Source organism: Nerophis ophidion, linkage group LG24, assembly GCF_033978795.1.
Source record: "Nerophis ophidion isolate RoL-2023_Sa linkage group LG24, RoL_Noph_v1.0, whole genome shotgun sequence".
NCBI lineage: Eukaryota > Metazoa > Chordata > Actinopteri > Syngnathiformes > Syngnathidae > Nerophis > Nerophis ophidion.
Genome location: NC_084634.1, coordinates 8,288,665 through 8,311,207, shown reverse-complemented (window position 1 = coordinate 8,311,207; position 22,543 = coordinate 8,288,665). Strand labels below are relative to the sequence as shown.

The following is a 22,543-nucleotide window of genomic DNA, read 5'->3' as shown; positions in this document are numbered from 1 at the left end:
ATTTTGCAAACATCCAGCCATCCATTTTCTACCGCTTATTCCCTTTTGGGGTCACGGGGGGCGCTGGCGCCTATCTCAGCTACAATCGGGCGGAAGGCGGGGTACACCCTGGACAAGTCGCCACCTCATCGCAGATTTTGCAAACACTTTAAACATATATACTGCATATACAGAGTATACAATTCTCTATTATTGATATATACCTTTATGCCATATACATTTCTTATATATATATATATATATATATATTTACATATATATACACACATATATGTATATACATATGTATATATATATATATTCACATTTATACATACATATATTCATACATATAACATACATAATTTTATATACATACATATATGGATACACACACACACACACACACACACACACACATATATATATATTTACAAACCCTGTTTCCATATGAGTTGGGAAATTGTGTTAGATGTAAATATAAACAGAATACAATGATTTGCAAATCTTTTTCAACCCATATTCAGTTGAATGCACTACAAAGACAACATATTTGATGTTCAAACTCATTAAATTAGTTTTTTTTTTGCAAATAATAATTAACTTAGAATTTCATGGCCAAAGTAGTTGGGAAAGGGCATGTTCACCACTGTGTTACATCACCTTTTTTTTTTGAACAACACTCAAACGTTTGGGAACTGAGGAAACTAATTGTTGAAGCTTTGAAAGTGGAATTCTTTCCCATTCTTGTTTTATGTAGAGCTTCAGTCGTTCAACAGTCCGGGGTCTCCGCTGTCGTGTTTTACGCTTCATAATGCGCCACACGTTTTCCATGGGAGACAGGTCTGGACTGCAGACCGCTGTCTTTTACTACGAAGCCACGCTATTGTAACACGTGCGGAATGTGGCTTGGCATTGTTTTGCTGAAATAAGCAGGGGCGCTTAGATGGCAGCATATGTTGTTCCAAAACCTGTATGGACCTTTCAGCATTAATGGTGCCTTCACAGATGTGTAAGTCACCCATGCCTTTAAGGTTTTACTACTTACGTATAAAATACTACACGGTCTAGCTCCAGCCTATCTTGCCGATTGTATTGTACCATATGTCCCGGCAAGAAATCTGCGTTCAAAAGACTCCGGCTTATTAGTGATTCCTAGAGCCCCAAAAAAGTCTGCGGGCTATAGAGCGTTTTCCGTTCGGGCTCCAGTACTCTGGAATGCCCTCCCGGTAACAGTTCGAGATGCTACCTCAGTAGAAGCATTTAAGTCTCACCTTAAAACTCATCTGTATACTCTAGCCTTTAAATAGACCTCCTTTTTAGACCAGTTGATCTGCCGCTTCTTTTCTTTCTCCTATGTCCCCCCCTCCCTTGTGGAGGGGGTCCGGTCCGATGACCATGGATGAAGTACTGGCTGTCCAGAGTCGAGACCCAGGATGGACCGCTCGCCTGTATCGGTTGGGGACATCTCTACGCTGCTGATCCGCTTGAGATGGTTTCCTGTGGACGGGACTCTCACTGCTGTCTTGGATCCGCTTGAACTGAACTCTGGCGGCTGTGTTGGAGCCACTATGGATTGAACTTTCACGGTATCATGTTAGACCCGCTCGACATACATTGCTTTCGGTCCCCTAGAGGGGGGGGGGGTTGCCCACATCTGAGGTCCTCTCCAAGGTTTCTCATAGTCAGCATTGTCACTGGCGTCCCACTGGATGTGAATTCTCCCTGCCCACTGGGTGTGAGTTTTCCTTGTCCTTTTGTGGGTTCTTCCGAGGATGTCGTAGTCGTAATGGTTTGTGCAGTCCTTTGAGACATTTGTGATTTGGGGCTATATAAATAAACATTGATTGATATATATATATATATATATATATATATATATATATATGTATATATATATATATATATATATATATATACAGTGGGGCAAAAAAGTATTTAGTCAGCCACCGATTGTGCAAGTTCTCCCACTTAAAATGATGACAGAGGTCTGTCATTTTCATCTTAGGTACACTTCAACTGTGAGAGACAGAATGTGAAAAAACAATCCAGGAATTCACATTGTAAGAATTTTAAAGAATTTATTTGTAAATTATTGTGGAAAATAATTATTTGGTAAATAACAAAAATTCAACTCAATACTTTGTAATATAACCTTTGTTGGCAATAACAGAGGCCAAACGATTACTATAGGTCTTTACCAGGTTTGCACACACAGTAGCTGGTATTTTGGCCCATTCCTCTATGCAGATCTCCTCGAGAGCAGTGATGTTTTGGGGCTGTCGCCGAGCAACACGGACTTTCAACTCCCTCCACAGATTTTCTATGGGGTTGAGGTCTGGAGACTGGCTAGGCCACTCCAGGACTTTCAAATGCTTCTTACGGAGCCACTCCTTCGTTGCCCGGGGTGTGTGTTTGGGTTCATTGTCATGCTGGAAGACCCAGCCACGTTTCATCTTCAAAGCTCTCACTGATGGAAGGAGGTTTTGGCTCAAAATCTCACGATACATGGCCCCGTTCATTCTTTCCTTAACACGGATCAATCGTCCTGTCCCCTTAGCAGAAAAACAGCCCCAAAGCATGATGTTTCCAACCCCATGCTTCACAGTAGGTATGGTGTTCTTGGGATGCAACTCAGTATTCTTCTTCCTCCAAACACGACGAGTTGAGTTTATACCAAAAAGTTCTATTTTGGTTTCATTTGACCACATGACATTCTCCCAATCCTCTGCTGTATCATCCATGTGCTCTCTGGCAAACTTCAGACGGGCCTGGACATGCACTGGCTTAAGCAAGGGACACGTCTGGCACTGCAGGATTTGATTCCCTGTCGGCGTAGTGTGTTACCGATGGTAACTTTTGTTACTTTGGTCCCAGCTCTCTGCAGGTCATTCACCAGGTCCCCCTGTGTGGTTCTGAGATTTTTGCTCACCTTTCTCGTGATCATTTTGACCCCACGGGATGAGAGCTTTCGTGGAGACCCAAATCGAGGGAGATTATCAGTGGTCTTGTATGTCTTCCATTTTCTGATAAATGCTCCCACAGTTGATTTTTTTCCCACCAAGCTGCTTGCCTATTGTAGATTCACTCTTCCCAGTCTGGTGCAGGTCTACAATTCTTTTCCTGGTGTCCTTCGACAGCTCTTTGGTCTTGGCCATAGTGGAGTTTGGAGTCTGACTGTTCGAGGCTGTGGACAGGTGTCTTTTATGCAGATAAGTTCAAACAGGTTCCATTAATACAGGTAACGAGTGGAGGACAGAAGAGCTTCTTAAAGAAGAAGTTACAGGTCTGTGAGAGCCAGAGAAGTCACCAAATACTTATTTTCCACCATAATTTACAAATAAATTCTTTAAAATTCCTACAATGTGAATTCTTGGATTTTTTTTTCACATTCTGTCTCTCACAGTTGAAGTGTACCTATGATGAAAATTACAGACCTCTGTCATCATTTTAAGTGAGAGAACTTGCACAATCGATGGCTGACTAAATACTTTTTTGCCCCACTGTGTGTATATATATATATATATATATATATATATATATATATGTATATGAAGGTATTTAGAGTATAGGCCTAACATGATCAAACTTTCTTGTTTTTGTCAAAAGTCTAGCAGCCGCATTTTGTACCAACTGTAATCTTCATTATAGCGAAAAAAGAACCTCCAACAAAGCCCTTTATTATAACGTTGTTCCGTCAAAGCAGTTCAACGAATTTCAATCACATGCGTCGAAAATAACGCGTTGTTGAGTGCCTGCCGCAAGGATACAAATTCACGAAGAATGACAATTGCAAACCGCTACCAGGGCAGATAGATAATTAGTTCATGATTAGTGTTTTTAGGAATGGGATCGTTTCGTTGTCCAGCGGATCCATCGACCTAAAAGTACAATGTAACAATGTAATTACATATATTACAGAACTCACAAGCATACTTGCCAAACTTGAGATTTCCGAATTTGGGAGATTGGGGCGGCGGGGTTAGGTGTGGAGGCGGGTTTTGGTGGTAGCGGGGGTGTATATAGTAGCGTCCTGGAAGAGTTAGGGGTTCTGGATATTTGTTCTGTTTACGTTGTGTTACGGTGCGGATGTTCTCCCAAAAATGTGTTTGTCATTCTTGTTTGGTGTGGGTTCACAGTGTGGTCGCATATTTGTAACAGTGTTAAAGTTGTTTATACGGCCACCCTCAGTGTGACCTGTATGGCCGTCGACCGAGTGTGAATGCATTCTTTTATGTGTGTCTGTAAAAGCCGCATATGTTTTTGTGAGTGGGCGGACACGCTGTTCGTACTGAGAAAAAGTGGAACGTGGCGACAGGTTTTAGAGGTCGCTGAAGGCAGTGCCTCTTAGGCACGCCCCCAATATTGTTGTCCGGGTGGAAACTGGGAGAAATTCGGGAGTCTCCTGGAAAAATCGGGAGGGTTTACAAGATCACTCCAACAAGAACCAACTTTATGTTTAAAAACATTTATAAGGATTCCATTATATAAACATACTTACCATCCATTACATCGATGTTGTGTAATAAGTAGCATGTAGAACCCGCAACACACCGTGAACAAAAGAGAAGAGTGAAAAAGCACAATACATGGTAATGACACTTGTGTAAACATTTCTTTTATATTTGGACGTATGTCTGTTGATAATGAAGCAAAGCTGCCAAAATTGAGAATACATCAACACCCAAAATAGATTGACAAACTATTGTACAGTCAGATATTCAGTTATTACAATTAAATTACACGCGAATACATTCTATGCAATACAATATTATACCAATAATATTTCTGTTGTAGCATTATTGTGTCAATGTTAAGAAAATGACTACAAGTCTGAGTTTATAGCCGGTACACTGGCACTAAGCATACACTAGCTAACTAAGCTAGCTGCAGGAGCTTGCAACAATTGTAATAAATACAGTACAATAATCTTTAAAGGTCACTCTTACTTGTGAAGTTTTCTCCACTGTCCGCCGATTTGTGCCAGAATACACGGCCCAAATCCTCTGCCATCCTGCCCTTTCCGCTGCTCGGATGAGAAGACCGGTTCAAGATGGTGGGCAAATTTCCTGCACCGCAACACCCAATGCGGCGTCTAGTCCTGTACGATATCTGTAGTTGTCACTCGTGAGTGACATAAGCACTGCCTGATAAATCACGGGGTCTGTTCTTAAAAGGGACACGCATATACTTCAACATCCATCCATCCAACTTCTTCCGCTTATCCGAGGTCGGGTCACGAGGGCAGCAGCCTAAGCAGGGAAGCTCTTCCCGGGGGATCCCGAGGCGTTCCCAGGCCAGCCGGGAGACATAGTCTTCCCGATGGCCTCTTACCGGTTGGACGTGCCCTAAACACCTCCTAAGGGAGGTGTTTAGGGTGGCATCCTGACCAGATGCCCGAACCACCTCATCTGGCTCCTCTCGATGTGAAGGAGCAACGGCTTTACTTTGAGTTCCTCCCGGATTGCAGAGCTTCTCACCCTATCTCTAAGGGAGAGGAAACTCATTTCGGCCGCTTGTACCCGTGATCTTATCCTTTCGGTCATGACCCAAAGCTCATGACCATAGGTGAGGATGGGAACGTAGATCGACCGGTAAATTGAGAGCTTTGCCTTCCGGCTCAGCTCCTTCTTCACCACAACAGATTGATACAGCGTCCACATTACTGAAGACGTCGCACTGATCCGCCTGTCGATCTCACGATCCACTTTTCCCTCACTCGTGAACAAGACTCCTAGGTACTTGAACTCCTCCATTTGGGGTAAGATCTCCTCCCCAACCCGGAGATGGCACTCCACCCTTTTCCGGGCGAGAACCACGGACTCGGACTTGGAGGTGCTGATTCTCATCCCAGTCACTTCACACTCGGCTGCGAACCGATCCAGTGAGAGCTGAAGATCCTGGCCAGATGAAGCCGTCAGGACCACATCATCTGTAAAAAAAAAGGAGACCTAATCCTGCAGCCACCAAACCAGATCCCCCCCCCCAAAGCCCTGACTGCGCCTAGAAATTCTGTCCGTAAAAGTTAGGAACAGAATCGGTGACAAAGGACAGCCTTGGCGGAGTCCAACCCTCACCGGAAACGTGTCCGACTTACTGCCGGCAACGCGGACCAAGCTCTAGGCACTGATCGTACAGGGAGCGGACCGCCACAATCAGACAGTCCGGTACCCCATACTCTCTGAGCACTCCCCACAGGACTTCCTAAGGGATTTGGTCAATTGCCTTTTCCAAGTCCACAAAGCACATGTAGACTGGTCGGGCAAACTCCCATGCACCCTCAGGAACCCTGCCGAGAGTATAGAGCTGGTCCAATCGTTCCTCCTGAATCCGAAGTTCGACTACCCAGCGTAGCCTCCTCTCCAGTACACCTGAATAGACCTTACCGGGAAGGCTGAGGAGTGTGATCCCACGATAGTTGGAACACACCCTCCGGTCCCCCTTCTAAAAGAGAGGAACCACCACCCCGGTCTGCCAATCCAGAGGTACCGCCCCCCATGCGATGCTGCAGAGCCTTTAGGAACTCCGGGCGGGTCTCATCCACCCCCGGGGTCTTGCCACCGAGGAGCTTTTTAACCACCTCAGCCTCATACTTCAACATGCAAACAGCAAATATTTTATTTTTAATATTAAATTACTCTTTGGGTTTATACTTTAGTAAACATTCTGAATGAGCGCGCTCAGTGAGTGTATTTGATATGTGAAATAAAAAAAAAAAGAATGTGTTCAAGTTGACAGACACTTTAATTGAGGCTTGTGACCTTTAAACCAGGCGGGCGGGCGCTTTCAGGGACTCGCCGTCATCTCGGTTATTTATTTTTTTCTTTCTTCTCTTTCCCCAATTTGGAAACCGAAATACAAAAAGAAAGAAAACATCTTGAACGTGAGAGGTACTATTATTTACACGGGAATCAAAAAAACAATAAAAATAAACGCTACGTGTTTTTTTTATTCTTTTTCAAGAGGAAAAAACAAAAAAAAAAGGAAAATAAATAAGACTAGAAATGCCTTTTTTTTTGTCGTCCACATTCACAGCATGACAATTCCACTCGCTATGTCGCCCTCTTGTGGCCAGAATAGACTGAGTCCACTCGCTATGTCGCCCTCTTGTGGCCAGAATAGACTGAGATATTAGTAGATAATTCAGTGATTATTGCCAAAAGCCTTAACCTATACATTATAATCAATACATACTCTGTATTTTGTTGTTGTTTTTTTTATATAAAAGGAGACATTTGGAAACTGCTACGTGGATGATTGTACAGCTTAAATACTTCTAGATATAGGATACTTTCTTCCTCATAGCTTTAACTCGTTGGCAACTTTGGAAGCAATGTTTTTGAAAGCGATGGATGAGCCGGATATCCTCTTGAAGCGCACGCCGTTGAGCGAGAGGCGGGGCAGCTTGCACACCTCCATCTCCCACTGCACCAGGTTCTCCGCTCGCCCGTCGCCGTGCACGCAGAGGAGCAGGAAGCTCTCCTGCTGCTCGTAGTCGCAGTTGTTGGCGTCGAGCACCTTGCGGATCTCCCTCATGATGTCGCAGGGCTCCATGGAGCTGGTGGTCCTCATGCTCCAGGTGAATCGGAGGGAGCGGGGCTTACCGTCCTTGTTTTCCCCTTTTTGATCCCCAGGTACATGGCGACTGCAAAGACACACACGGGTCAACTTGGATGAGCGTAAAATCAGTTTTTTTTCGTGCAATTTTCACATTTAACAACACAATGGAAAATATTCTTCGGCATCCAACCCCAGTTTGCGCTACGTTAAGTACCAGTGTCATGGAAAAACAAGTTGCCTCTATATTAAAGCGTTTATCGTACATATATCGGATTTATAGCACAAAAAGATTTGCAACGTTTAATAAGTGAGTCAGTCCGTGACGCAGTGGTGGAACCACAGATCCCTTCCCCATCAACGACAATGCAAATCCCGCAGACTTTGTGGGACAAATAATGATACATTTTCGAACATCATGTGCTAAACAAGAAATACAAACTACCAACATAATAAATCACTTACTGTACAATGTCCGCTCTCACTGGGATGCCGACTGATAGGAAGTTCTTATCCTCTGTTTCGATGAAGAATCAATCATGATCCACGCAGAGGGTTAAAAGGTAAAAGTTGCTGCCTGCGGACACAAGTCTACCGCTGTCGTCTTTTCTCTCCATCTCCGGGTATAAGTTGAATGTCACAGATGAACAACTTCTAAATGCGAGAGGCCTGATTTATTATCTGGAATTGACTTCCACCGGCTGCTACCTCTCTGTGATCGATGCGCTGCTAAAAAATAAAATAGTTGGCCTGCGTTAGCGCTTATAATAACAATATCGCTCATACTTGGTTAATGTTCAGGTCACGCCAGACATGCAAATTGACGCGATTGTTAGCATTCTTTAAAAACAATTATTTAGAATACATAAAAAAAACATGAGTTCTTGTCTTGCATAAAGATTGTAAATGATTAGCATAAAATCCCTTCAAAAATGGGAATTTAGATCAAATTGGTAGCAGGTTTTGAGCAAATAAAAGTAAAGCATTTTGTTTTAATTCCTGTAAGACATCCTGACAATATTATTAAATTTTTGTCCAAGTATTGGGCTCTTTAAATTGAAATATTAAAACATGCACACTAGTATAACCTGTGAATAATCCAAATTCAAGTGTGATTAATCAGATTAAATAATGTAATCATTTGACAGTACTAAATAACAATGATAAATATGTTTAACACTCAATAAAATTAAATTGCAAAGGAAAATACAGTTTCACCGCTTTAGTCTTACTTTTTGCACTGCAGAATCTTCTCAATAACTTTAGTTTGTTTGATCAGGGCTTTTTGGACCAGTTGATCTGCCGTTTCTTTTCTTTTTCTTCTATGTCCCACTCTCCCTTGTGGAGGGGGTCCGGTCCGATCCGGTGGCCATGTACTGCTCGCCTGTGTATCGGCTGGGGACATCTCTGCGCTGCTGATCCGCCTCCGCTTGGGATGGTTTCCTGCTGGCTCCGCTGTGAACGGGACTCTCGCTGCTGTGTTGGATCCGCTTTGGACTGGACTCTCGCGACTGTGTTGGATCCATTGTGGATTGAACTTTCACAGTATCATGTTAGACCCGCTCGACATCCATTGCTTTCCTCCTCTCCAAGGTTCTCATAGTCATTATTGTCACCGATGTCCCACTGGGTGTGAGTTTTCCTTGCCCTTATGTGGGCCTACCGAGGATGTCGTGGTGGTTTGTGCAGCCCTTTGAGACACTAGTGATTTAGGGCTATCTATATAAGTAAACATTGATTGATTGATTGATTGATTGATTGATTTGTTGGTGTTGACTCAATTGTTAACATACTTAAAAAAATATATATTTAGAATACATAAGAACAAAAAAAAACATGAGTTATTGTCTTATATAAGGATTGTAAATGATTAACATAAAATCCCTTTAGACGAGCTCCCACCCTGACGACATTAACACTGAAATAACCATCTAACTCCTGATTTTTAATAATTTTCAATAAATATATCTAACCTACTTACAGTCTAACAGGATACACCTTGTTAAATTACATCAAATAATGTGAAGAAGATGAATTACTAATTATGTCAAGGTCAGGCTGATTACATTAATAAATACTCATCAAATTCACTGAAAAATAATTTACTCAAAAACTAATGGAAAGTACATTTGCATATAAAAAGTTAAAGTTAAAGTACCAATGATTGTCACACACACACTAGGTGTGGCGAAATTATTCGCTGCATTTGACCCATCAATCTTGATCACCCCCTGGGAGGTGAGGGGAGCAGTGAGCAGCAGCGGTGTCGCGCCCGGGAATCATTTATAGTGATTTAACCCCCAATTAAAAAAGTCTGCGGGCTATAGAGCGTTTTCCGTTCGGGCTCCAGTACTCTGGAATGCCCTCCCGGTAGCAGTTCGAGATGCCACCTCAGTAGAAGCATTTAAGTCTCACCTTAAAACTCATCTGTATACTCTAGCCTTTAAATAGACCTCCTTTTTAGACCAGTTGATCTGCCGCTTCTTTTCTTTCTCCTATGTCCCCCCCTCCCTTGTGGACGGGGTCCGGTCCGATGACCATGGATGAAGTACTGGCTGTCCAGAGTCGAGACCCAGGATGGACCGCTCGCCTGTATCGGTTGGGGACATCTCTACGCTGCTGATCCGCCTCCGCTTGAGATGGTCTCCTGTGGACGGGACTCTCGCTGCTGTCTTGGATCCGCTTGAACTGAACTCTCGCGGCTGTGTTGGAGCCACTATGGATTGAACTTTCACAGTATCATGTTAGACCCGCTCGACATCCATTGCTTTCGGTCCCCTAGAGGGGGGGGGTTGCCCACATCTGAGGTCCTCTCCAAGGTTTCTCATAGTCAGCATTGTCACTGGCGTCCCACTGGATGTGAATTCTCTCTGCCCACTGGGTGTGAGTTTTCCTTGCCCTTTTGTGGGTTCTTCCGAGGATGTTGTAGTCATAATGATTTGTGCAGCCCTTTGAGACATTTGTGATTTGGGGCTATATAAATAAACATTGATTGATTGATTGATCAAATTCACTGAAAAATAATTTACTCAAAAACTAATGGAAAGTACTTTTGCATATAAAAAGTTAAAGTTAAAGTACCAATGATTGTCACACACACACTAGGTGTGGCGAAATTATTCGCTGCATTTGACCCATCAACCTTGATCACCCCCTGGGAGGTGAGGGGAGCAGTGAGCAGCAGCGGTGCCACGCCCGGGAATCATTTACAGTGATTTAACCCCCAATTAAAAAAGTCTGCGGGCTATAGAGCGTTTTCCGTTCGGGCTCCAGTACTCTGGAATGCCCTCCCGGTAACAGTTCGAGATGCTACCTCAGTAGAAGCATTTAAGTCTCACCTTAAAACTCATCTGTATACTCTAGCCTTTAAATAGACCTCCTTTTTAGACCAGTTGATATGCCGCTTCTTTCCTTTCTCCTATGTCCCCCCCCCCTCCCTTGTGGAGGGGGTCCGGTCCGATGACCATGGATGAAGTACTGGCTGTCCAGAGTCGAGACCCAGGATGGACCGCTCGCCTGTATCGGTTGGGGACATCTCTACGCTGCTGATCCGCCTCCGCTTGAGATGGTCTCCTGTGGACGGGACTCTCGCTGCTGTCTTGGATCCGCTTGAACTGAACTCTCGCGGCTGTGTTGGAGCCACTATGGATTGAACTTTCACAGTATCATGTTAGACCCGCTCAACATCCATTGCTTTCGGTCCCCTAGAGGGGGGGGGGTGTTGCCCACATCTGAGGTCCTCTCCAAGGTTTCTCATAGTCAGCATTGTCACTGGCGTCCCACTGGATGTGAATTCTCCCTGCCCACTGGGTGTGAGTTTTCCTTGCCCTTTTGTGGGTTCTTCCGAGGATGTTGTAGTCGTAATGATTTGTGCAGTCCTTTGAGACATTTGTGATTTGGGGCTATATAAATAAACATTGATTGATTGATTGAATTCCAAGCCTTGATGCTGAGTGCCAAGCAGGGAGGTAATGGGTCCCATTTTTTTTATAGTCTTTGGTATGACTCGGCCGGGGCTTGAACTCACAACCTACACTCTAACCACTAGGCCACTGAGTGGCGCTAAAATGAATACATTCTAACTAAATTAATATTGGATAATAATTGTTGGACCATTAAAAATGAAAGTTAACTCATGTGATTAATCACAGAAAATGATCGCATTAATCATGCATAAAAGCGGATTAATTTGGACCGCACATTCCACTTCAAAAATGGGACTTCAGATATAATTTGTGACTTTAAGGTTTTACTACTTACGTATAAAATACTACACGGTCTAGCTCCATCCTATCTTGCCGATTGTATTGTACCATATGTCCCGGCAAGAAATCTGCGTTCAAAGGACTCCGGCTTATTAGTGATTCCCAAAGCCCAAAAAAAGTCTGCGGGCTATAGAGCGTTTTCCGTTCGGGCTCCAGTACTCTGGAATGCCCTCCCGGTAACAGTTCGAGATGCCACCTCAGTAGAAGCATTTAAGTCTCACCTTAAAACTCATTTGTATACTCTAGCCTTTAAATAGACTCCCTTTTTAGACCAGTTGATCTGCCGTTTCTTTTCTTTTTCTTCTATGTCCCACTCTCCCTTGTGGAGGGGGTCCGGTCCGATCCGGTGGCCGTGTACTGCTTGCCTGTGTATCGGCTGGGGACATCTCTGCGCTGCTGATCCGCCTCCGCTTGGGATGGTTTCCTGCTGGCTCCGCTGTGAACGGGACTCTCGCTGCTGTGTTGGATCCGCTTTGGACTGGACTCTCGCGACTGTGTTGGATCCATTGTGGATTGAACTTTCACAGTATCATGTTAGACCCGCTCGACATCCATCGCTTTCCTCCTCTCCAAGGTTCTCATAGTCATCATTGTCACCGACGTCCCACTGGGTGTGAGTTTTTCCTTGCCCTTATGTGGGCCTACCGAGGATGTCGTGGTGGTTTGTGCAGCCCTTTGAGACACTAGTGATTTAGGGCTATATAAGTAAACATTGATTGATTGATTGATAATTGCTTGCGAGTTTTGAACAAATAAAGACATTTTTTTTTACTCCTGTATGACATCCTGACAATAAAATTATATTTTTGTCCAAATATTGGGCTCTTTAAGTTGAAATATTTAAATATGCAAGCTAGTATTAACCTGTGAATAATCCAAATTCAAGATTAAATGTAATCATTTGACGGTAGTAAATAAACATGTTTAACTCTCAATAAAATAAAATTGCAAAGGAAAATACAGTTTCGCCACTTTTTTGCACTGCAGAATCTTCTCTATGACTTTAGTTGTTTTTGATAGTCACTACTGCCCCAAGTGGTGGGAAAAGTGTATTACAACTGAGTACTGCTGCGGCCCATACCATCCACAGCTGAGAAGGAGATATTTTTTTGGCGGCCCAGGAATGGTTGATAAAAACAGTTTTAAGAGACGACCCCGCATATAAAGTCACCTTGTTTTTCCACCTGTACTGGTACTTTAAAACCTTCATTAAGCATTCGGGTCACAGAGCTGAGCTTCTTCATTCAACAACAATCTTTGACAAAAAAAAAAGGGATTTTGTCATTTCCAACGGTCCTACAAGTGTAAGGCTTCACTTCCCGTGTTGCGGGGGGGAGGAGTCAAGGAGCTGATTGGACAAAAAACATCGGCGCTCAAACTCGTCTCTGTGACCGCGCTGGGGCGGGACTGAGGCTGGACGCAGGTCCGTGCAGCAAGCAGCAGGCTTGGGAGGGGGCGCAGGGGTTGCTTTCAAGGCCGACATGCAAAAAAAGAAAAAAGAACAAGCAAGACGAGCGCCCGGCGACAAGCCAACAAGACACTGGAGGGCCCACAGTCCCGACCACGCATTCAACAACGCTGCTGTCGATACAAAGCGGAGGAGGGGAAGGGGGCGGGGCTGAAGGACGGGACTTTTGTCGGGCGCGCTCACCTTGAGCCCGCAAGTCTCCCGTTTCTCTCAAACTCGGTGGAGACTCTGAGGGGGTGCGGGGGGGCGGGGGGGACCGAGAAGGAAGACAAAGAGAGTAAGAGGACGCCATCACAGGTGGACCCCCGGTGAAGGACAACACAGATATATGCGGACACAAACAATCTCGGACGTGTCACATGACGCCCCGACCACGACCTCGTTTTGCTTTACTTTTGAACTCCTGGGACCTCCTGGCCCCACTATGGACTGGACTCTAACATTGTTAACCCAGGAGGGGGTCCCCACATCTGCGGTCCTTTCCAAGGTTTCTCCTGGTCCCCATTGGGTTGAGTTCTTTCTTACCCCTGATGTGGGATCCGAGCCAAGGATGTCGTTGTGGCTTGTGCAGCCCTTTGAGACACTTGTGATTATATAAATGTGTCAACTTTGATGGGTTGATTGACCTGCAGACGCTCCAGAAAGTACTGGACCGACTCTAAATGACATATCCCAGCATGCAACGAGGCATGAAGGGGAGCGGGGGGGAACAGAAGTAAAATAATCTAGGAGTTCTTTCAAAAGGTCTACAATGTGAGCTGATGAAGAGATGGCGAGACAGGAAGTGAGAGAGACTGGAGGACCATGATGGAGGACAGGAGGTGACGTCTGCAACCAAAGCAAAAACATGGCAGGAGAAGGAGGATGGTGGTGATGAGGAAGAGGAGGAAGGACAGAAGCCGGAGGCCAGAGAGGACTTACTAAGGCTCTTTCCTCCCCGGGCGGAAGGGACGGCCGGCCCACTTTTAGCCGTCTGCCGCTTGGCCGGGTCAATAGTGACCCTGGCGGAGAGGGAGAGCAGCGAGAGGTCAGAGGTTAAAGGGCACACAGGGGACAAAAGTGAGAGGGGGGGGGGGGGGATGAGGAGGACGTCCTGGGAGGAGGTAAAGTAGTTAAGCAGCAGGATGTGATGGAGAAAAGTGGAAGATTATTCAACAGGCATCAACATTCATGGGGTGTGGCGCTCAAGAAGTCACATGACCCGCGTGGTGCCTTCATGGCGCATATAACCTTGTGTGTTATTATTACAGAACAACCATGAGACCACAGAAACATTTCCGTTACAACAATTCACCCACAGGGATTTGTCATTAAAGGGGAACATTATCACAATTTGAAAAGGGTTAAAAACAATAAAAATCAGTTCCCAGTGGCTGGTTTTATTTTTCGAAGTTTTTTTCTAAATTTTACACCTCCCGGAATATCCCTAAAAAAAGCTTTAAAGTGCCTGATTTTCGCTATCTTCGAAACCACTGTCCATTTCCCTGTGACGTCATACAGGGCTGCCAATACAAACAACATGGCGGTTACCACAGCAAGATATAGCGACATTAGCTCGGATTCAGACTCGGATTTCAGCAGCTTAAACGATTCAAAAAATTACGCATGTATTGAAACAGATGGTCGGAGTATGGAGGCAGATAGCGAAAACGAAATTGAAGAAGAAATTGAAGCTATTCGGCCATACAATGGGTGTACCTAATGAAGTGGCCCATAGCATGGCCGCCTTATTAGCATCGCCGGTAAAATGTGCGGACCAAACGATCAGGACTTTCGCAACTTGTGACACTGGAGCAACTTAAATCCGTCGATTGGTAAGTATTTGTTTCGCATTAAATGTTGGTATCTAGTTTCAAATGTACATACTGCTAGCGTAAATAGCATGTTAGCATCGATTAGCATAGCATGTTAGCATCGATTAGCTGGCAGTCATGCCGCGACCAAATATGTCTGATTAGCACATAAGTCAACATCATCAACAAAACTCACTTTTGTGATTCCGTTGACTTAATCCTTGCAAATGCATCTGCAGGTTATCCATACATCTCTGTGCCATGTCTGTCTTAGCAACGCGGCTAAAATGTGCAGACACACTGGCACATTCAATGGGGGTCTGGCGGGAGATTTCTTGCCAGTGGTGCAACTTGAATCCCTCCCTGTTAGTGTTGTTACAACCTCCGACAACACACCGACGAGGCATGATGTCTCCAAGGTTCCAAAAAATAGTCAAAAAAACTGAAAATAACAGAGCTGAGACCCGGTGTTTGTAATGTTTTGAAAATGAAAATGGCGGGTGTATTACCTCGGTGACGTCACGTTCTGACGTCATCGCTACAAGACCGATAAACAGAAAGGCGTTTAATTCGCCAAAATTCGCCCATTAAGAGTTTGGAAATCGGTTAAAAAATTAGATGGTCTTTTTTCTGCACCATCAAGGTATATATTGACGCTTGCATAGGTCTGGTGATAATGTTCCCCTTTAATGACTAGTTTGTCATGTTCACCCTTGGGTCAGGGATATTCCACTCAGATGTTTTGATGGCCACATTTCCAGGAAGCTAAAGACTTCACTATTAACCTTGTTTTGTATATTCTGGAGAACCAGCATCCTCCACAGTAGACATTAGATTTTGGTCTATTTGATTAGTCAGGGTACCTGTTTGGAAGGAAACGAGTCAAAGATCTTCTCTGTGAGAGCACTCTAATGTTTTTAAAGGGGAACATTATCACCAAAACTATGTAAGCGTCAATATATACCTTGATGGTGCAGAAAAAAGACCATGTATTTTTTTAACCGAATTCCGAACTCTAAATGGGTGAATTTTGGCGAATTAAACGCCTTTCTGTTTATCGCTCTTGTAGCGATGACGTCAGAAAGTGACGTCACCGAGGTAATACGGCCGCCATTTTCATTTTCAAAACATTACAAACACCGGGTCTCCGCTATTTTCCGTTTTTTCGACTATTTTTGGAACCTTGGAGACATCATGCCTCGTCGGTGTGTTGTCGGAGGTTGTAACAACACTAACAGGGAGGGATTCAAGTTGCACCACTGGCAAGAAATCTCCCACCAGACCCCCATTGAATGTGCCAGAGTGTCTCCACATTTTAGCCGCGTTGCTAAGGCAGACATGGCACAGAGATGTATGGATAACCTGCAGATGCATTTGCAACCATTAAGTCAATGAAATCACAAAGGTGAATTTTGTTGATGATGTTGACTTATGTGCTTATCAGACATATTTGGTCGCAGCATGACTGCCAGCTAATCGATGCTAACATGCTACGCTAATCGATGCTAACATGCTATTTACGCTAGCTGTATGTACATTTGAAACTAGATACCCACATTTAATGCAAAACAAACACTTACCAATCGACGGATTTAAGTTGCTCCAGTGTCACAAGTTGCGAAAGTCCTGATCGTTTGGTCCGCACATTTTACCAGCGATGCTAATAAGGCAGCCATGCTATGGGCCACTTCATTAGGTACACCCATGCTATGGGCCAATAGCATTAATAGCTATTCGCTCAATAGCTTCAGTTTCTTCTTCAATTTTGTTTTCGCTATCTGCCTCCATACTCCGACCATCTGTTTCAATACATGGGTAATCTGTTGAATCGCTTAAGCCGCTGAAATCAGAGTCTGAATCCGAGCTAATGTCGCTATATCTTGCTGTGGTAACCGCCATGTTGTTTGTATTGGCAGCCCTGTATGACGTCACAGGGAACTGGACAGTCGCATCGCAAATAGGGAAAATCAAGAACTTTAAAGCTTTTTTTAGGGATATTCCGGGAGGTGTAAAATTTTGAAAACAACTTCGAAAAATAAAACAAGCCACTGGGAACTGATTTTTATTGTTTTTAACCCTTTTGAAATTGTGATAATGTTCCCCTTTAAGATTCTGCTGCAAGCATGCGAGTCTTGCACAAGGTTTTTGAACTGAACTCACCGGCACTTTAGTTGAAAAGCACAAATAATGAAATAGAGAGGACCTAAAATGAAACCTTGAACCTTGAGGACCACCACTAGTATAATTAGAGAAGTTGATAAAAAAAGAGAGGATCTAAAACGGAACCTTGAGGAACACGACTAGTATAACTAAAGATGTTGAATAAAAAAAAGAGTTGACCTTGAATGGAACGTTGAGGACCACCACTAATATAACTTAAAAAATTGATAATTAAAAAAAAGGACCTAAAATGGAACCTTGAGGAACATTACTAGTATTAGTAAAGACGTTGATTAAAAAGAGAGCACCTAATATGGAACCTTGAGGAACACTACGGCGTGGCGAAGTTGGTAGAGTGGGCATGCCAGCAATCTGAGGGTTACTGGTTCAATACCCACCTTCTAACATCCTAGTCACGTCCGTTGTGTCCTTGAGCAAGACACTTCACCCTTGCTCCTGATGGGTCCTGGCAGCGCCTTGCATGGCAGCTCCCGCCATCAGTGTGTGAATGTGTGTGTGAATGGGGGAATGTGGAAATACTGTCAAAGCGCTTTGGGCTCCTTATAAAGGGGTAGAAAAGCGCTATACAAGTACAACCATTTACCATTTACCCGTATAACTAGTGAAGTTAAAAAACGAGAAGACCCAAAACGGAACCTTGAGGACCACCACCATTATAACTAGAGAAGTTGATTAAAAAGAGAGAGGACCTAAAATGGAACCTTGAGGACCACCACTAGTATAACTAGAAGTTGATAAAAACAAGATTACCTAAAATGGAACCTTGATGACCACTACTAGTATAACAAAAGAAGTTGATTAAAAAAAAAAAAAAAGGACATAAAATGGAACCTTGCGGACTACCACTCGTATAACTAGAAGTTGATAGAAACGAGATTACCTAAAATGGAACCTTGAGGACCACTACTAGTATGACAAAAGAAGTTGATTAAAAAGAGAGGACCTAAAATGGAACCTTGAGGACCGCCACTAGTATAACTGTAGAAGTTGATCAAAAAAAGAGAGGACCTAAAATGGAACCTTGAGGACCACCACTAGTATAACTGGAGAAGTTGATCAAACAAAGAGAGGACCTAAAATGGAACCTTGAGGAACACTGCGAGTATAACTAAAGACGATGATTAAAAAGAGATTACCTAAAATGGAACCTTGAGGACCGCCACTAGTATAACTGTAGAAGTTGATCAAAAAAAGAGAGGACCTAAAATGGAACCTTGAGGACCACCACTAGTATAACTGGAGAAGTTGATCAAACAAAGAGAGGACCTAAAATGGAACCTTGAGGAACACTGCGAGTATAACTAAAGATGGTGATTAAAAAGAGATGACCTAAAATGGAACCTTGAAGACCACCACTAGTATAACTAAAGGCATTGATACAAAAGAGAGGACCTAAAATGGAACCTTGAGGACCACCACTAGTATAACTGGAGAAGTTGATCAAACAAAGAGAGGACCTAAAATGGAACCTTGAGGAACACTGCGAGTATAACTAAAGACGGTGATTAAAAAGAGATTACCTAAAATGGAACCTTGAAGACCACCACTAGTATAACTGAAGACATTGATACAAAAGAGAGGACCTAAAATGGAACCTTGAGGACCACCACTAGTATAACTGGAGAAGTTGATCAAACAAAGAGAGGACCTAAAATGGAACCTTGAGGAACACTGCGAGTATAAAGACGGTGATTAAAAAGAGATTACCTAAAATGGAACCTTGAAGACCACAACTAGTATAACTAAAGGCATTGATACAAAAGAGAGGACCTAAAATGGAACCTTGAGGACCACCACTAGTATAACTGGAGAAGTTGATCAAACAAAGAGAGGACCTAAAATGGAACCTTGAGGAACACTGCGAGTATAACTAAAGACGGTGATTAAAAAGAGATTACCTAAAATGGAACCTTGAAGACCACCACTAGTATAACTAAAGACATTGATACAAAAGAGAGGACCTAAAATGGAACCTTGAGGACCACCACTAGTATAACTGGAGAAGTTGATCAAACAAAGAGAGGACCTAAAATGGAACTTTGAGGACCACCACTAATATAACTGGAGAAGTTGATCAAACAAAGAGAGGACCTAAAATGGAACCTTGAGGAACACTGCGAGTATAACTAAAGACGGTGATTAAAAATAGATTACCTAAAATGGAACCTTGAAGACCACCACCAGTATAACTAAAGACATTGATACAAAAGAGAGGACCTAAAATGGAACCTTGAGGACCACCACTACTATAACTGGAGAAGTTGATCAAACAAAGAGAGGACCTAAAATGGAACCTTGAGGAACACTGCGAGTATAACTAAAGACGGTGATTAAAAACAGATTACCTAAAATGGAACCTTGAAGACCACCACTAGTATAACTAAAGCCATTGATACAAAAGAGAGGACCTAAAATGGAACCTTGAGGACCACCACTAGTATAACTGGAGAAGTTGATCAAACAAAGAGAGGACCTAAAATGGAACCTTGAGGAACACTGCGAGTATAACTAAAGACGGTGATTAAAAAGAGATTACCTAAAATGGAACCTTGAAGACCACCACTAGTATAACTAAAGACATTGATACAAAAGAGAGGACCTAAAAGGGAACCTTGAGGACCACCACTAGTATAACTGGAGAAGTTGATCAAACAAAGAGAGGACCTAAAATGGAACCTTGAGGAACACTGCGAGTATAACTAAAGACGGTGATTAAAAAGAGATTACCTAAAATGGAACCTTGAAGACCACCACTAGTATAACTAAAGACATTGATACAAAAGAGAGGACCTAAAATGGAACCTTGAGGACCACCACTAGTATAACTGGAGAAGTTGATCAAACAAAGAGAGGACCTAAAATGGAACCTTGAGGAACACTGCGAGTATAACTAAAGACGGTGATTAAAAAGAGATTACCTAAAGTGGAACCTTGAGGACTGCCACTAGTATAACTATAGAAGTTGATCAAAAAAAGAGAGGACCTAAAATGGAACCTTGAGGACCACCACTAGTATAACTGGAGAAGTTGATCAAACAAAGAGAGGACCTAAAATGGAACCTTGAGGAACACTGCGAGTATAACTAAAGACGGTGATTAAAAAGAGATTACCTAAAATGGAACCTTGAAGACCACCACTAGTATAACTGAAGACATTGATACAAAAGAGAGGACCTAAAATGGAACCTTGAGGACCGCCACTAGTATAACTGGAGAAGTTGATCAAACAAAGAGAGGACCTAAAATGGAACCTTGAGGAACACTGCGAGTATAACTAAAGACGGTGATTAAAAAGAGATTACCTAAAATGGAACCTTGAAGACCACCACTAGTATAACTAAAGACATTGATACAAAAGAGAGGACCTAAAATGGAACCTTGAGGACCACCACTAGTATAACTGGAGAAGTTGATCAAACAAAGAGAGGACCTAAAATGGAACCTTGAGGAACACTGCGAGTATAACTAAAGACGTTGATTAAAAAGAGATGACCTAAAATGGAACCTTGAAGACCACCACTAGTATAACTAAAAACATTGATACAAAAGAGAGGACCTAAAATGGAACCTTGAGGACCACCACTAGTATAACTGGAGAAGTTGATCAAACAAACAGAGGACCTAAAATGGAACCTTGAGGAACACTGCGAGTATAACTAAAGACGGTGATTAAAAAGAGATTACCTAAAATGGAACCTTGAAGACCACCACTAGTATAACTGAAGACATTGATACAAAAGAGAGGACCTAAAATGGAACCTTGAGGACCGCCACTAGTATAACTGGAGAAGTTGATCAAACAAAGAGAGGACCTAAAATGGAACCTTGAGGAACACTGCGAGTATAACTAAAGACGGTGATTAAAAAGAGATTACCTAAAATGGAACCTTGAAGACCACCACTAGTATAACTAAAGACATTGATACAAAAGAGAGGACCTAAAATGGAACCTTGAGGACCACCACTAGTATAACTGGAGAAGTTGATCAAACAAAGAGAGGACCTAAAATGGAACCTTGAGGAACACTGCGAGTATAACTAAAGACGTTGATTAAAAAGAGATGACCTAAAATGGAACCTTGAAGACCACCACTAGTATAACTAAAAACATTGATACAAAAGAGAGGACCTAAAATGGAACCTTGAGGACCACCACTAGTATAACTGGAGAAGTTGATCAAACAAACAGAGGACCTAAAATGGAACCTTGAGGAACACTGCGAGTATAACTAAAGACGGTGATTAAAAAGAGATTACCTAAAATGGAACCTTGAAGACCACCACTAGTATAACTAAAGACATTGATACAAAAGAGAGGACCTAAAATGGAACCTTGAGGACCACCACTAGTATAACTGGAGAAGTTGATCAAACAAAGAGAGGACCTAAAATGGAACCTTGAGGAACACTGCGAGTATAACTAAAGACGGTGATTAAAAAGAGATTACCTAAAATGGAACCTTGAAGACCACCACCAGTATAACTGAAGACATTGATACAAGAGAGAGGACCTAAAATGGAACCTTGAGGACCACCACTAGTATAACTGGAGAAGTTGATCAAACAAAGAGAGGACCTAAAATGGAACCTTGAGGAACACTGCGAGTATAACTAAAGACGTTGATTAAAAAGAGATTACCTAAAATGGAACTTTGAGGACCACCACTAATATAACTAAAGACATTGATACAAAAGAGAGGACCTAAAATGGAACCTTGAGGAACACTACTAGTATAACAAAAGAAGTTGATTAAAAAGAGAGGACCTAAAATGGAACTTTGAGGACCACCACTAATATAACTGGAGAAGTTGATCAAAAAAAGATGAGGACCTAAGAGGGAACCTTGAGGAACACTGCGAGTATAACTAAAGACATTGATTAAAAAGACATTACCTAAAATGGAACCTTGAGGACCACCACTAGTATAACTAAAGAAGTTGGTTTAAAAAAAAAAAAAGAGGACCTAAAAATAAAACCTTGAGAAAGACCACAAGTATAACTAAAGAAGTTGATAAAAAAGAGGACCTAAAATAGAACTTTTACAAAGACCACTAATATAACTCAAGAAGTTGATTAAAAAGAAAGGACCTAAAATGGAACCTTGAGGACCACCACTAGTATAACTAGAGACGTTGAAAAAAAAAGAAAAAAAGTGAGAGGAAGTTGATCATAAAAAAAGAGGACCTAAAATGGAACCTTGAGGAACGCCATGAGAATAACTAGAAGTTTGTAAAAAAAGAGAGGACCTAAATGGAACCTTGAGGAACGCCATGAGAATAACTAGAAGTTTGTAAAAAAA

General features: G+C 42.7%; 1 protein-coding gene across 16 annotated transcripts in view; it reads right to left on the bottom strand.

Moving 5' to 3' along the window:
* Positions 1 to 6,704: 6,704 nt before the first annotated feature.
* The window catches only part of LOC133542148 (MAP/microtubule affinity-regulating kinase 3-like), a 172,413-nt gene continuing 156,574 nt past the window's right edge, over positions 6,705 to 22,543 (bottom strand). For 9 of the 16 annotated variants that reach the window (XM_061886008.1, XM_061886007.1, XM_061886011.1 and 6 more), the window contains 2 exons: positions 13,453 to 13,497; positions 6,705 to 7,624 (listed from right to left, as the gene is read on the bottom strand). In XM_061886008.1, the coding sequence (XP_061741992.1) occupies positions 7,279 to 7,624; positions 13,453 to 13,497 (391 nt within the window). In that variant the 3' untranslated portion in view covers positions 6,705 to 7,278. Of the gene's footprint in view, positions 7,625 to 13,452; positions 13,498 to 14,190; positions 14,271 to 22,543 lie in introns of all 16 variants that reach the window. The other 7 variants (XM_061886012.1, XM_061886013.1, XM_061886019.1 and 4 more) reach the window with 2 other exon arrangements.